Here is a 16,480-nt window from a genome sequence, read left to right on the forward strand (position 1 = left end):
CTACCCAGACAGAATATGAGGTGTTGCTCCTCCAACCTTAGTGTGGCCTCATCACGGCAGAAGAAGTGATGGACTGACGTGATAGAGTGGGACTGGGAAGGAAAATTAAAATATGTGTTCGCTGGGCAATTGTATCTGCTGTGGCGGATTGAATGAAGGTGTTCCCCAATATGCCAAATAAAAGCACCAAAGGCTAATCTCCCACCTCTTCTGCAGAAGAAACCACACACTCATTGATGAACAGACCATAGCGACTGAGGTCATAATTAGGCCTATTCAGCCCACTGAATCCCCTACGCTTCTCTGTAAGAAGGCCATGGAGTCAGAGGTAACTGTAAGCTAGTTCAGGCTGGTGTGGTGCATCAGATTAAGAATTGTTGACTTTATAGATTCAGCACCAGCCCTTTGACCCATTGAATCCATCCTGACTATCAAGCTTCAATCTACACTAATTTCACTCTCTTCTTCCCACTTTCACCCAGATTCTCCTGATCGCCTGCAAATTAGGAGCAAATTACATTGCTCAATTAACCCATTGACCCTCATGGCTCAGGAATGTGAGAGGAAACCTGCACATTACTGGAAAATGTGCAGACTCTACATGCGCAGGATCGAACTCACATCTCTGTAGCTGCCTTACCAGAGGCACCGCCGTGTTACCATGTTAGCAAAACAACCATACCAGTGTACAAATAAAAACTAAGTTATTTTCACACATCTACATAACAATTTCTAAGTCAATTGATTGTCCTAAGACAGTAAGAGTTAGGAAACCCTCTTATTCTTTGGACTAATACTTGAGAGAACCACTTTATCATTTCTGTAAAATAGCACCATCATGAAATTTCTGTAGTAAAGAGACCTCCAACCCTCAACTTCCTGATTCAAAGGTAAGGGAGAGACCCACTGACCATAACCGGAAGTTAAGCTGAATAAAAGCACAAGGAAATACAGCGTCAGTGAAGTAAAACCTTTTAATTAATGTTGCTCAGCAGAGTGAATCACACACTCTCCAAGAGACAAGAAAACTTTCTGTAGCTAGTACATGGTCTGAGGTGAGTCTTGAAAAGTCAAGCTACCCAGGGTCACACACTGAAGAAACCCATGTCAAGCTTGGTCACACTGCAGCATCACTTTAATTCCCAGCTGCTTCGCAGTGATTTCGAATGCCTCAATAGCCCGGCTCAGTGGGAAACGATGCGAGATCAGAGGCTTCACGTCCACCTTCTTCGAAGCCAGCATTGCAATTGCTACGGGATACCTGATGTGGAAAAGTAACAGTCTACATTTGGTCAAATGGCAAGAACCTAATTCAGCACTTAAAAGGCACCTCAACAACTCGTATTTACACTGCTGCTATAATGTGGTTAAAGGTGTCACCAAAGTATTGTCAAACAAAATTTAACACTAAGCGGAGGAAGTAGCAGGAAGAGTCATGAAAGTTATTCAGGGGGATATTGGGGTCCAAGTGCATAGCATACTGAAAATAGTTACTCAAATAGATAGGGTGGTATGTCATTCTTGCCTTCATTGGTTTGGGGCACTCAGTATAAAAGTTAGGAAGTTATGTTGTAAATGTACAATCTGTGACCATTTTATAAGGTACACTTGTACAACTGCATGTTAATGCAATTATCTAATCAGCCAATCATGTGGCAGCACCTCCCTGCATAAAAGCATGCAGATATGCTCAAGAGCTTCATTTGTTGTTCAGACCAAACATCAGAATGGGGAAGAAATGTGATCCAAGTGATTTTGATGGTGGAATGATTGTTGGTGCCAGATGGGGTGGTTTGAGTATCTCAGAAATGCAAACAGTTTTTTTCCCACTGAGGTTGGGTGAGACTACAGCTTGAGGTCATGGTTTAAGGGTGAAAGGTGAAAAACTTAAGGGGAAAATGAGGGAAAATGAACTGCCAGTGCAAGTGGCGCGTGCAAGCTCAATTTCAACATTTAAGAGAAGTTTGGATAGGTACTTAGATGGTAGGGGTATGGAGGGCTATGGTCCCGGTGCAGGTCAATAGGACTAGAAAGTTTAAATGTTTTGGTATGGCCTAGCTGGGCTGAAGTGCTAATTTTTGTGCTGCATTTTCCTATGATTCTATGACTCTACACAACAGTCTTAGAGTTTACAGAGAATGGTACAAAAAATGAAAAACATTGAGTGAGTGGCAGTTCTGTAGACGAAGATCTGTGTTAATGAGGTCAGAGAAGAATGGCCAAACTCATTCAAGCTGACAGGAAGGTGGCAGCAATTCAAATAACCACACATTACAACAGTGGCGTGCTGAGGAGAATCTTGAAGTGGATAGACTACAGCAACAGAAGACCACACCGGGTTCCAGTCCTGTAGCTAATTAAGTGGCCACTAAGTGTATAACTCTTCAGTTAGACCACACATCAAGCCCCATGTGCAAATCTGGTCGCCCCCATTACAGAAAGGATGCAGGTGAGGTTTCCATGATTAGGAACTATAAGGAGAGGATGGACAAACTTGGGTTGCTTTCTCCGGATCAGCAGCCGGGGAGAGACCTACTGTAAATAAATTTCATAAAATTGTGAGAGGAAATTGGCAGCGAGTCAAAACATTTTCTCAGTGTAAAAGTGTTATATATAAGATAATATGCATTTAAGTGTGATGGAGAAAGTTTAAGGGAGTGTATGGGTCACGTTTATTTTACAGAGTAGTGACTTCATTATCCGGCTGGAGCCCCTAAGATGGCTGGACATCATTGAACATCCTTCCAGCAACTTCCAAACATATTGCTTCGCTTTCTTTTGGACTACACCAGTGAGGCAGTGAGGGGATCTTGACAACTGGGCATCCCAGGATCTCCATACTTTCCGCCCAGGCTTGTGCCCTGGAGAGGTCATTCCAGTGCCAAAAAAAACCCATTGTTCTTCAAGACAGACAGATACCATCATATGTGTCTTAGTCTGCTCCTACTTCACTCCTTTTCAGTCCAAAGAAAGCAAGTCCAGCCTAACCTTTCTCTCCTCAGAGCAGAAATGGTTCATAGTGATTCTCCTCTTCACCGCTTCCTATTATATGGTGAGTGTACTGTACTGTACTGTACTGGAGTATACTGTACACAGTGCCCCAGCTAAAGGTCAACCAACATTTGTATAGTTGTACCATAATCTTTCTGCTCCTACGTTCTATGCCCAGCCTTTGTAGTACCATGTGACTGTGCCTGCCTCCACCATCTCTTCTGGCAACTCATTCGAGATACCAACAAGACTTCGTGCAAAAAATTTACCCTTTAAACTTCCTCCCTATCAGGTTAAGCCAATGTCCCCTAGTTCCAGATAGCCATACCATGAAAAAGAGACTAACTTTATGCCCTATCTATGCTTCCCATAATGTCTTTACACCTTTATCAAGTCACCACTCAATCTCCTTCACTCCGGGGAAAGCGCGCCTAGCCTATTCAATCTCACCCAATTACTCAAACCCTCCAGTCCAGGCAGTATCCTACTGAATATTTTCTACACCTTCTCTAGCTCAATCCTATAGTGTGTGACCAGAACTGTACATAGTACTCCAAGTTCAGCCTCACCAATATCTTGTAAAACTGCGTTCTGACTCTTGCACCCAGTCCCTCACCAATGAAGGCAATTGTGCCATATGCCTTCTTCATCTGTCTGTGTCACCTCTTTCAGGAACCTATATACTTGTATCCTGAGGTTCCTCTGTTCAACCGCACTTCCCCGGTTTGTCCTGCTCTTGGTTAACTTTCCAAAAATGCACCACTTCATATCTCTCTGAGGTAAATTCCAGCAGCCATTCCTTTATCCACTATCAATATCATGTTGTGACCTCAGACAACCTTCTTGTGACATCAATTATCCTGCGGTCTTCCAGCACCTTTCCTGTGGCCAATGACACTCTTCTTGGAGAAATTCACTGCCTCGCATTTCCTTGGTACTGATGTTACTTGCCACACCCACCCGTGCCTAAGGCAGTGGCATGCAGATAGGCATTGGATCATCTTGCAAATCTAAATGAACATCATGCGATCATCAGTGGGCTCCACACTTCTGGACTTCCAATGAAAGGAAGGTCATTGATGAAGCTACTGAAGACATCTGGTCTTGGGAAACTCCTGCAGTGATGTCCTGGAGATGGAATGACGGACCAAAAACCATAACCATCACCCATTGTGCAAGCAACAACTTCAGCCACTGGTAGGTGACCATTGATAGGTTTACCAACGCTATTTGACTCCCTGTTCAGTCACATGGTTGCTTTGAGGTCAAGGGCAGTCACTCTCACCTCACCGCGGGGATTCAGCTCTTTGGACCTAGCCTGGACCAAGGTTGTATGCGAGGTTTTTTTTTTGCAAATGTAGATCACAGGTGATTAAGAAAATCAAAATACAGCAGATGCCAGAAATCTGGAATAAAAACAGAAGCTACTAGAAACACTCAGCTGGTCAAGCAGTACCTGTGGAGAGAAAAACAAAGTTAATGCTTCAGGGTCAAAGACCCATCATTACATCTATGGGCAAGCATTGCTTAATAGTATTGCTAATGACACCTCCATCATTTTACTGATGGTTCAGAGTGGATTGATTGGATTGACTGCTTTTTGTGCATGGGACAGCCCTGTGCAACTTTTCTGATTCTCACTTAGACCCCATGTCTCAGAAGAAGGCAGGATCTATCATTAACATGAGAAAATTTGCAGATGCTGGTAATCCAAAGGAACTCACACAAAATGCTGGAGGAACCCAGCAGGTCAGGTGGCATCTATGGAAAAGAGTAAATAGTTGACGTTTTGGACCAAGACCCCTCTTCAGGACGGAGGAGGAAGGCGGGGGGAGGGAGAGGAAAGAGGCTAGTTGGAAGGTGAGAGGTGAAGCCAGGTGGGTGAGAAAGGTCAAAGGCTAGAGAAGAAAGAAACAATTAGGTGAGGAGAGTGGACCATAGGAGAGAGGGAAGGGAAGGGCAAGTAATAGGCCGTTGAGAAGATCAGAGTGGGGAATAGAAGCGGGGGAAGGAATTGTTCACTGGAAGGAGAAATCGATATTCATGCCATCAGGTTGGCGGGTACCAACAGACTATAAGGTGTTCCTCCCCCACACTGAGAATGGCCTCATCTTGGCACAAGAGGAGTGGGAATGGGAATCTTAATTAAAATATTTGGCCATCAGGAAGTCCCATTTGTGGCGGATGGTGCGGACGTGTTTGATGAAGTGGTCCCCCGATTTTCGACAAGTCTCACCCATGTAGAGGATGCCACCTCAGCAGCACCAGACACAATAGAGGACCCCAGCAGATTCGCAGGTGAAGTGTTGCCTCATCTGGAAGGAGTGTTTGGGGGCCTGAATGGAGGTGAGGGAGGAGGTGTATGGGCAGCTTGCAAGGGTAACTTCCTGGAGGAAGATTAATGAATACCCCCACCACTCAGGACATGCCATCTTCTAATTGCTCCCATCAGGGAGGAGATACAGGAGCCTAAAGACACACACCCAATGTTTTAGGAAGAGCCTTATATTGATCACTTTTTGCACTATTTATATTTTTATATATTTCTTATTGTAAACTATAGTTATTTTTATGTATTGCTGCTGCAAAACAACAAATTCAACAACATATATCAATGATAATAAACTTGATTCTGATTCTGATTTGTAACTGTACTGAAGCTGCTTGGCTAGTTCTGGAGTTCAGGTCTTCAGGGCACCTGTGAGGTGTCTTCTGGCCCCACCACCCCTGCTTCTCCAGTGCTCTCTGCTGTGTCATATTGAAGAGAATCAATCAGCTGAAGAACAGATTCTGCGTCAGTGAGGAAATGGGGAAAAGGTCAAACTGAATCACCAGTTGTAACAGTTGGCTCAATGCACAGTATATGCATGGGCTTGTGTGCCATAGGGCTGTTCAAATGATGAATCTGATTTCACCCTTATCACCCTTCTGGATTACAAAAGGGAAACTCCTTGTGGAAACTCTTAGTGTGTTTGAAAAAGTAAGCTAACTGGTACAATCAGTAAGTTGTGTTCAGCAATATTTGGCCAATCACTTGGGCAGGCTATGTTGGTGCCGGAATGCGTGGCAATAGTTGCAGGCTGCTCCCAGCACATTCTTGGGTGTGTTGGCTGTTGATAGAAATGACACATTTCACTGTATGTTTTGGTATACGTGCAATAAATAAAACTAATCTGGATCTGAATCTGAATTTAGCTTATTTTAAGCATGAGAAAATCTGCAGATGCTGGAAATCCAAAGCAACACTGACAAAATGGTGGAGGAGATCACTTCATCGAGCACCTTCACTCTATCCACCACAAAAAGCAGGATCTCCCGGTGACTCCCCACTTCAATTCTACTTCCCATCCCCATTCCAAAGTATCAGTCTATGGCCTCCTCTACCGCCATGATGAGGCCACACTCAGGTTGCAAGAACAACACCTCACTGTATGTTCCTTCTGGGTAATCTCCAACCTGATGGCATGAACATTGATTTCTTGAACTTCCAGTAATTGGCTCCTTCACCATTCCCCATTCCTGTCTCCCTCTCTCACTTTATCTCCTTACCCGTCCATCACATCCCACTGGTGCTCTTCTCCCTTCCCTTTCTTCTATGATCTTCTGTCATCTCCTATCAGATTCCCCCTTTTCCAGCCTTTTATCCCTTTCACCAATCAACTTCTCAGCTCTTTACTTCACCACCACCCTCTCCCGGCTTCACCTTCCACCTTCCACCTTGTACTTCTTCCTCCTCTCCTCCCACTTACCTACTCTGGCTTCTCCCTTTCCTTTCCAGTCCCGAGGAAGGGCCTCAGCCCAAAATGTTGACCATTTACTCTTTTCCGTAGATGTTGCCTGACCTGCTGTACTCCTCCGGCATTTTGTGAGTATTGCTTAGCATATTCTAATCATCTTCTATTATATGTACCCTCCGGGTTTTAGCAGTGAGCCAGCACTGCTAAACCAGGTGTATTTATAAACTAACTCAACAAAATCAAAGCCATAGTTCACATCTATGAAATACACTGAAAACCTGCCTTTTATTACACAAATTTGAAGTGAGATTTCAAATGTACTGTATATTATGCCACAGTTTAGCAAAATGCCTGTCCACAGTGAAAAGTTTTCTCTTTGTCTACTGTCAGATAAATATTTCAAAATATAATAGCTAATAAGACAAAAAATACTGTTATGAACATGCACAAAATATTAAAGGAACTCAGCAAGTCAGGCAGCATCTATGGAGAGGAATAAGGACTAGACATTTTAGGCCAAGACCCTTCATCAGCACTGGAAAGAAAGGGGGCAGAAGCCAGAATAGGAAGGTGTACAAGCTGACAGGTGATAGATGAGGCCAGGTAAGAAGGAAAGTGGGTGGGTGGGGGAGGGGAAATGAAGTAAGAAGCTGAGAGGTGAAAGGGGAAGAGGTAACGGGTTGAAGACGAAGGAATATGATAGGAGAGGACAGTGATCCTCGAGAGAAAGGGAAGGAGGGGTTCCAAAGGAGCGTGATGGATAGATGAAGAGAAGAGAAGGCGTAAGAAGGGAATTCCACATTCTACACATCCATTCCCACTGATCTCCTTCCTGGCACTTATCTCTGCAAGTGGAACAAGTGCTACAGCTGCCCCTACACTTCCTTCCTCACCTCCATTCACGGCCACAAACACTCTTTCCAGGTGAGGTAACACTTCACCTGCAAGTCTGTTGGGGTCATCTACTGTACCTGTTGCTTCCAGAATGGCCTCCTCTGCATCGGGAGCATAGACTGGGGGACTTCTTCATCAAGCACCAAAAAAGTAGGACTTTGCGGTTGCCCTACAACCATCAGGCTCCTGAGCCAGTGTGGGTAACTTCGCTCACCTCAGCACAGAACTGACTTCCTAGTCTATAGAATCTCTTCCACGGATCCTACAGCTCAGCATTATTTATTTAGTTATTGAGATGCAGTGCAGAATAGGATCTTCCAGACCTTTGAGCCGTGCTGCCCAGCAACCCCAACACCCCTGACCAATAAACGTACCAACTGGTATGTCTTTGGATCGAGGGAGGAAACTGGAGCACCTTATTTTATAATTTGCATGATTTGTCTTCTTTTGCACTTTTGTTTCCTGCTCAGTCTCTGTAATGTATCACTTTTTCATAAATTCTGTTGTATTTCTACCTTCTATTCTATTGTATTGAAGATAAGATAGAGGCAGGAGAGTTGTTTCCACTGATGAGTGAGACTAGAACTAGGGGACATAGTTTCAAGATTCAGGGGAGTAGATTTAAGACGGAGATGAGGCTTTTCCCAAAGAGCGGTGAATCTGTGGAATTCTCTGCCCAATGAAGCAGTGGAGGCTACCTCAGTAAATATATTTAAGGCAAGATTGGATAGATTTTTGCATAGTTGGGGAATTAAGGGTTATGGGGAAAAGGCAAGTAAGTGGAGACAAGTCCATGGCCAGATCAGCCATGATCTTATTGAATGGCAGAGCAGGCCTGACGGGCCAGATGGCCGACTCCTGCTCCTATTTCTCATGTTCTTTATTTTCCTGTAAAAGCCTGCATGCAAATAAATCTTAAACTAGTACATGGTGACATATATGTACTTCGATAATAAATCTACTTTGAACTTTGACCATGTGTACACCGGAGGGTTTAGGCGTCTTTAGCTTAATTAGGTTGGCACAGCACTGAGGGCCAAAAGGCCTGTTCCAGTCACGCACTATCCTGCAGTAAACGTCTTCACATTCCAATAGAAAGAGGATGTAGTGGAACATAAACAAGTTATTCCCTTACTATGTTGACCTACTTACTCTCACAATGAGAAACTTTCCTGGTCATCACCAGGTCGTCTTTCGAATGACCACTTCAAAAAATCTATAGCAAGTTGGCTTCTGCCTCAGGGTCTGCCCGTGAAACCAAATAGCCAGCAGTCCAAGTTCCCTGAAGTTTGAATAAGGACCATTCCATTGTTGCCTCAGCTGTGAGCAAGGAGATCACAGCACTGGTGAAAACAAAGTTGAACAAGGCATCAGTTTGTGTTTAACAGGTATTGAGTTTCTGGGAAATGAGGGACATTTACGACTATTCATGAAGGCCATTGGGCAACAGCATATTGAGGTGCCACAAGCTAGGTCATTGTTTCAATTTTTATGTTCTTAAACTTCCTACTTCCTGGTAGTCTATTTACTCAGCCACAGGTGATTATACATGAGTTGCCAATAAATAACTCAACATGCATTTGATACAGCTGGAAAAAATATTCTTCTGATGAGTACTGTCCTCAGTTAAAGTTTCGAAATTTAACACTGCCAGCTGTGTGCCTTCACAAAGGCAACAAATTCTTCAAGAACACTTATTTCAGAAATGCATATGTTTTCTTCTTTGTTGGCTGACTTTCATTGCCCTGTGTATATGAAACTAAAGCAAAACTGAAGCCCAGCAGAGAGATGCTGGAGTGGGAGCGCTCCACCGGAGTGCCGAGCGCCACGTGGCGCAGCGTTCAAACTGGAGTCGATGCTGCCCCTAGTGTTCGCTCGGCAGAAGACAAGCCGTATGCTGTTCAGCTGCAGACTGCTGCAACATTCATGGATTCAGGGTCTTGGACTATGTATTTTTTGTATGACTGTAGTTTACTGATAACTTATACATGCTTGCTATCTCACAGTATATGTGCTCTGTGACCCTTGTGCTGTGTGTGCCTGCTGGCACTGGTTTTTTTGCACCTTGGCCCTGGAGTAATGGTGTTTCGTCTGGCTGTATTCATGGGTATTCATGTATGGTTGAATGACAATTAATCTTGAACTTGAACTATGAACCATGAAGAAGCAGCATAAAACTTGAGCATCACACACCAAGTGCTGTGTGTGTCTGTGCGCATGAATGCTAGAGTGTTTGCTTATATATGTGCATAGATGTGAGACAAGACAAAATCACTTGAATTTCTATCTAAAGCACGAGAGCTAATAAGTGCACTCACACTATAGAGTATGACAGCCGTCATTTCACACGGGATAAACACTCACTAACAGCAACATAGCCAACTTATCCACTTCTGCCGTGATGGTTGAGGATAGGTATTATTCAGGGCACCTTTATTCTTCTGGATCTCTGAGAGAGCAGACAGCACCTTAACCTGAGAGCATAGCATCCTCACATTACAACAGGACTGTGCTCAAAGCCTCCGAAATGGACCTGAAGCCACAGCCTCAGCCCAAGTGCCAAGTAGGTGACCCACAGATTCACATTTGTTCAATTAGGTACAAACATTTCACAGCCTTGTCCCAGAATCTCAAAACAGTCCTGATGATTTTCAGTAATTGAGGAACAATGATGAGTTCCAAGGAAACAAAACCTGACACTTCACCATAAATCACACCTGAATGGGGTTAACCGCAGAGATTCAGCATCTGTGCATGTTCGCTATCAACTATCTCAGTTAAAGTTAAAAGTCCATGTTAAGTAGCTTCAGAGGATCGGTGAGCATCAGAACTTACGTGTTGCAGTATCGGAACATGCCCCGGATGTCCACCTCTCGGATGGCAGCATTTAGCAGAGGGACGCTCACCAAATCCGGTCCATGCCCCACTAGGAGCACAGTCCCCCCGGACTGAGTCGCCTGGGGAAGAGAAAATCATACTAAAACCCAGAAGTGAAGATACAACAGTATAAGGACTTTTGTACAGAGGTGGCTATTCAGATAGATAAAATTCAGCCAAGTTATGCAGACAGCCAAAGGTGCGTTATTATGCTTTGTCTGGACCATCCTTTTCTTTGATCTTAAATCTTGTGACATCTTGGGCTGATGTTCTAAGCTCTTGAAATTTGCTTATTCGGCTTGTGTACCTGCCCCAGTTTAAAACCGGGTCATGTGTTCACTGATGTCAAAATCCAAACCAGCTCCTTGCTGCAGTTGTTTGCCAGTGCTTTCAAAGTCATTCTTTTCTCCAAGTGTAAATTTATTGACAGAAAACTTGCCCAGGCAACTTTGGAGTCCGTGCAGAATCCCCAAACCTTCCTACTGCATGACCTTGTCTTGATCTCAACCCTCTGGTATATCATTTTTAGATGGACCATTTTATCATCCCCTATCATCTATATCATACTTACAACAGTAAAGAAATAAGGCAGGCCATTCATTATAATCAGATTTCACCAGAGTGTATGCTGTATATGAGCCTCATCACTATCCTTCTCATTTTACCCTCTCAACGAGTCTTTGTATTCCTTTCTCACATTACTCTTCCTAGTTTTCACTGAAACACAAGAGATGTCAGATGCTGGAACTTCAATCAGCACTCAAAATGTTGGAGGAACTCAACAGGTCAGGCAGCATCCGTGGAGGAAAATGTAAAATCAATGCTTTGGGGTGAAACTCTTTTTTGTTTTGTGGATGTCTGCGAATAGTAAGAATTTTAGGTTGTATACTGCATACACTCTCAGATATTAATTTGAACCATCAGCTCTTTGGGATGAGGACCATTCAGACCCCTGGTGTTTGATTCTCCTACCCTGGGAAAAAGACTGAGTGTGTTCATTTACCCTATATATTCCCCTCATTATCTTATACGCTTGTATAAGCTCACTTCATCCTCCAACGCTCCAATGGAAAAATCCCAACCTCTGCTCAGCCTCTCCCCATAATTTGGTCCCTAAATCTCTTCTACACTTGTTCCATCTTAATGGTAGGATGGCCCATTTTACACCAGTCCCCAGGGTCCAACCATTCACTGTACCTCTGATCGCCTTTGTGCCATTCTAATTGGCTCTGTCAACAGATGAGCCTTGCCAGGAACCCAGCACGTAGTCCTCGCTGACTCCCAGATGTCCTGAATATCACTCTGGACAGCGAGGAAGGCTATCAAAGCTTGCAGCCCGATCGGGACCAGCTAGAAAAATGGGCTGAAAGATGGCAGATGGAATTTAATGCACTTTGGTGTGGCACTTTGGAAGGACCATCTAGGGCGGTGAACTTCAGGGCACTGTGAAGTGCAGTAGAGCAAAGTGGTCTGAGAATATAGATCTGTAATTCTTTGGAATGGGTAGATAGGGTCGTAAGGAGAGCTTTAGGCACATTGGCCTTCATAAATCAAACTACAGAATATAGGAGTTGGGATGTTATGTTAAGGTTGTATAAGATGTTGGTGAGGCCTAATTTGGAGTACTGAATGCATTTCTGGTCACCTACCTACAGGAAAGATATCAATAAGATTGAAAGAGTGGAGAAAATTTACAAGGATGTTGCAGGGACTTGAGGGCCTGAGTTTAAGGAAAGGCCGAATAAGTTAGGATATTATTTCTGGGTGTGTAGGAAAATGAGGGGAGATTTGATAGAGGTATACACAATTATGAGAGTTATAGATGGGGTGAATGCAAGGATGTTTTTTCCACTGAGGTTGGGTGAAACTATAACTAGAGGTCATTGGTAAAGGGTGTAAGTATTTCAGAGCAATCTGTGGGAGTTTCTTCACTCAAAGGGTGGTGCAAGTGTGGAACAAACTGCCAGTGGGAGTGGTGGATGCAAGTTCTATGACATCATTTAAGAGAAGTTTGGATAGGTATTCGGATGGGAGCGATCTGGAGGTCTGTGGTCCAGAGGAGGGTCAATGGGACTAGACAGAATAATAGTTTGGCATGGACTAGATGGGTCAAAGGGCATGTTTATGTGCCATATGATTCTAAGGACAATTCTGCATATGAAAGAGCCAAGTAAGATGTTCTCAAGTCACACAGGCTGAACTGCCTGTTTCTGTGCTCTACGACTCGATATGTAAATTGGTACTTACATAGACACCAGCCTGGACACAGAACTCTGCCCCAGTACATTCAATGGTGCTATATGGCTTTGAACCAAGAACAGCCTCCACCTTTTGGGCTAGGTCCTGAGGAGTGTCTTTCTCCACCTTTATGGTGAAATCAGCTCCCACCTCCTTTGCCTTCTCCAATCGGCCTGTTGATAAATCTGAGAAAATAACCATATTTCTTATTCACCAATAAGCCCTTTGAGCGTTCATCTGGATTAATAGTTTAAATTGAGTATGGCATTCTTTCTCTCCATCAGAAAGCTCATGGTTCAAGTCCAACCCTGGAAAGATTAACGGTTCCATCTTTTGGATGTAATGTTAAACCAAGTGCCCACTCAAATGAAAGTAAAATTGTTCCCATAACCATTATTTTGAAAAACAGCAAGAAAGTGATTTTAGTTATTTTTATTTAAAAGTACAGGCCCTTCCAGTCCAACAAGCCAACACCATGAAATTACTCCCATGTGACCTATTAACCTACTAACCCATATATGTTTGGAATGGAAACCCACTCAGTCACAGGGAGAAGATACAAACTCCTTACAGACATAGTCAGGATTGAAACCAGTAATAGTACACTGCTAACTGCTACACTACACTGCCACTCTTTGCAAACCCTTTGATGATATTTAATCTTTGGTGAATATTGTGGGTATATGTTATTATCACATTTTGGGAGCTTGTTGTGTTCAGACTGGTTGCTGCATTGACCTAAAGGTGCTGCAGTTTTTTGCTGGCAGTTTAGAAGTACTGGTTGTTGGCCACTGCACAGGTTAGACACCAATACAGAAGGAATGGACTTCAAATGAATGTTCCCATCTGTAACGGATCATACTGTGTCTGCAAACTAGGAGAGGCATGATCCCAAAATGTGTAGCATTGACCATGGTCTTCCAAAGGCTGATTCAGTTACCATCAGTGGAGAGGAGGGGTCAGGACAAACAGAGATGGCCCTTGGTCCCGTCTCTTTCGGAATCCTTGGGTAAACAGAAGGATTTGGTGCCAAGATGCTTTGTCATATATGTGTGGGACAGGTTTGAAAGATCCAGCAGAGACAGAGGAAGAGATTGACTTCAAAGCAACGTTCAAATTCCAAAGTTTAAAATATAGGGAGCAAGCCAGATTAGACTGCTAATCCCAACCCCTCAACAACTCCATCATCGACTTCATGTCATCTCAATATCTTTTACTGGATGAGGGCAACATGAGGAAAAGGCGTAAACACGAGGAATTCTGCAGATGCTGGAAATTCAAGCAACACACATCAAAGTTGCTGGTGAACGCAGCAGGCCAGGCAGCATCTCTAGGAAGAGGTACATCGTTGACTGTACCTCTTCCTGGAGATGCTGCCTGGCCTGCTGCGTTCACCAGCAACTTTGATGTGTGTTGTATGAGGAAAAGGGCAACATTTACTGTCTTTGAGAAGATGGTGGCTGCAGTATATTTAATATTTCGGTAATATTTGAGTGATATTATAAATATATTGCTTGATTAATCATTTCTTTTTTGTTTACATAATTCATTATATTTTATATGTAAGAAATAAATGAATGGTGTACGTCGTTACACCACCACGTCATATGTGATCACCTCACTAAAAAAAAGGGAGAAATAAAACTAAGTAAGCAAGTATCCCAGATTGTGTGGTTTTCTTTTGAATAGTTTCTGGAATTATGAAACGTAACAGTGGTGACCTGCCTCCTTGAACAAATGCAATCCAGACGGTGCAAGTAATCCTACTGCAATGTCAGCATGAATTCCTGCGTTTAGTGAATAACTTGTGACTTAGAGAGGAAGCAGCAAATGCACGTAATACCCACGCTTTTGTGGGTGGTAGACGTCACAGATCTGACAGTCCATTTGTCCATAAGATCACAAGATACAGGAGCATTCGGCCCATCAAGTCTGTTCCATCATTCCAGAATGGCTGAGTTATTATGTCTTTCAACCCCATTCTCCTACTCTTTTACTGTAACCTTCTGACCAATGTTCCCTGCGCAGACCAACCAATGCTTTAAGCAGAAAATTTTTACATGGCCTGAAAACCGTGTGGCACCTTAAATTAACATTACGTAAAAGAAAATTCCAAAGGCTATGTGCGTGGGAACATTTCAGTTACTGCATGGCTGTGCATTTATGCAGCTTGGAGGGAACAGTGCCTTTGACACCCTTACCAATAAAGAAGTTATCAACCTCTGCTTTAAATATATCCAATGATTTCGCCTCCACAGCCGTCTACGGCAATGAATTCCACAGATTCACCGCCTATTGGCTAAAGAAGTTCCTCCTCCTCTCTGTTCTAAAGAGATGCCCTTTTATTTGAGACTTACCTCTGGTCTACATATACTCTTGCTCTGAGTCACAAAGATCTGAGATGAATCATTTTGCTCAGCGAAATGCTTATGGATTTGAATGTTACAAAACCGAGTGCGAGGAAATGAAATTCAAAAAACTAGAGACGAAGATGCACTGGGAGGTAAACTGTTATAAATTACACTTTGGTTTAGCTAAAGGGGCAAAAGAACAAACAGGAGGAGCAATGAACATGTATGAGAGAATAAGCTTCAGGTCTACTGGGAAATAAGTTCAAAGTTCAAAGTTCAAAGTAAATGTATTATCAAAGTGCATAAATGTCAATCTATATATACAGCCCTGAGATTCATTTTCTTGTGGGCAGACTCAGTAATAACCATAACAGAATCAATGAAAGACTGCCCAACTTGGAAGTTCAACCAGAGTGCAGAAGACAACAAACAGTCCAATTCAGAAAGAAAGAATAAGTAAATAAACAAACAAACAAACAATACCTATCAAGAACATGAGATGAAGATCCCCTGAAAGTGAGCCCATTGGTCCATTGAAAGAGGAGAGAAGGAACTAATAAAACCCACTACTGTTGGGTTTCCCAACCATGTAAAGTGGTCTATGGCATAAATAAAAAGTTGGGAACACCTGCTCCGCTGCGAGCCAACATGGATCTGATGGGCCAAGTGGACTAACTCAAAGTCACAGCAAGGAATAAAGGTCTTAATCCAGCCACAGTATTTGCATAATTGGCTCCCATCAGCTGCCAAACACTGAGAGCTGGGGTAAAAAATTTTGTGCAAAAGTCCACGTTTTCTACGTATTGTACTAATAGGCAGATAGTCACTTGCTTGGAATAAGAACATTGCTTATTGCACAAGTTCCCACAGTCAGATTTTACATCTCATCTCCCTCTCAACTGCTCATGTAGAAGATGAATGTTTTATTACATTTCCAAGCCTTCCTATTATCAAATATCAACTGTCCTTAAACATTCTGTTCTTTCCAAGCTAAGAAGAAAGAGAAGTCTTCTTAGTGAATAAGGTGATAGATACAAAGATTAGGAATGGAACGGTTCCATATCAGGACCCGACAGTGACAATGGAAAGGCTTTATTTTTTCATGTTGCATGAGGACGGTGTAATTTGGAGGGGAGATTTTGACCAAAGTCCCTTCCAATTTTATTTTACAGCTGCTCAGGCCAACCAGCTCATTCCACATACTCATCACCTCCTGCTTGGAAAAAGCTGCCCCTTTAAATCTTCTCTCTCTCAACATAAACCTATGACCTCTAGTTCTAGACTCCCCTAAGATGGGAGAAAGACTGTGACCATTCACCTTTTCTATGCCCCTCAGCATTTTATATATCTCCAATGAGGTCACAGCTCTGTCACCTACATTCTAGGGAAAAA

General features: G+C 43.1%; 1 protein-coding gene across 1 annotated transcript in view; it reads right to left on the reverse strand.

The window, feature by feature from the left end:
* Positions 1-960: 960 nt before the first annotated feature.
* The window catches only part of LOC140211857 (sorbitol dehydrogenase-like), a 54,395-nt gene continuing 38,875 nt past the window's right edge, over positions 961-16,480 (reverse strand). Inside the window, exons 7-9 of the mRNA XM_072282034.1 lie at positions 12,747-12,922; positions 10,458-10,579; positions 961-1,261 (exon numbers count right to left, since the gene is read on the reverse strand). Coding sequence (XP_072138135.1) covers positions 1,108-1,261; positions 10,458-10,579; positions 12,747-12,922 — 452 coding nt within the window. The 3' untranslated portion in view covers positions 961-1,107. The remainder of the gene's footprint in view (positions 1,262-10,457; positions 10,580-12,746; positions 12,923-16,480) is intronic.

This window comes from Mobula birostris, chromosome 18 (assembly GCF_030028105.1).
Source record: "Mobula birostris isolate sMobBir1 chromosome 18, sMobBir1.hap1, whole genome shotgun sequence".
In the NCBI taxonomy this organism is placed as follows: Eukaryota; Metazoa; Chordata; class Chondrichthyes; order Myliobatiformes; family Myliobatidae; genus Mobula; species Mobula birostris.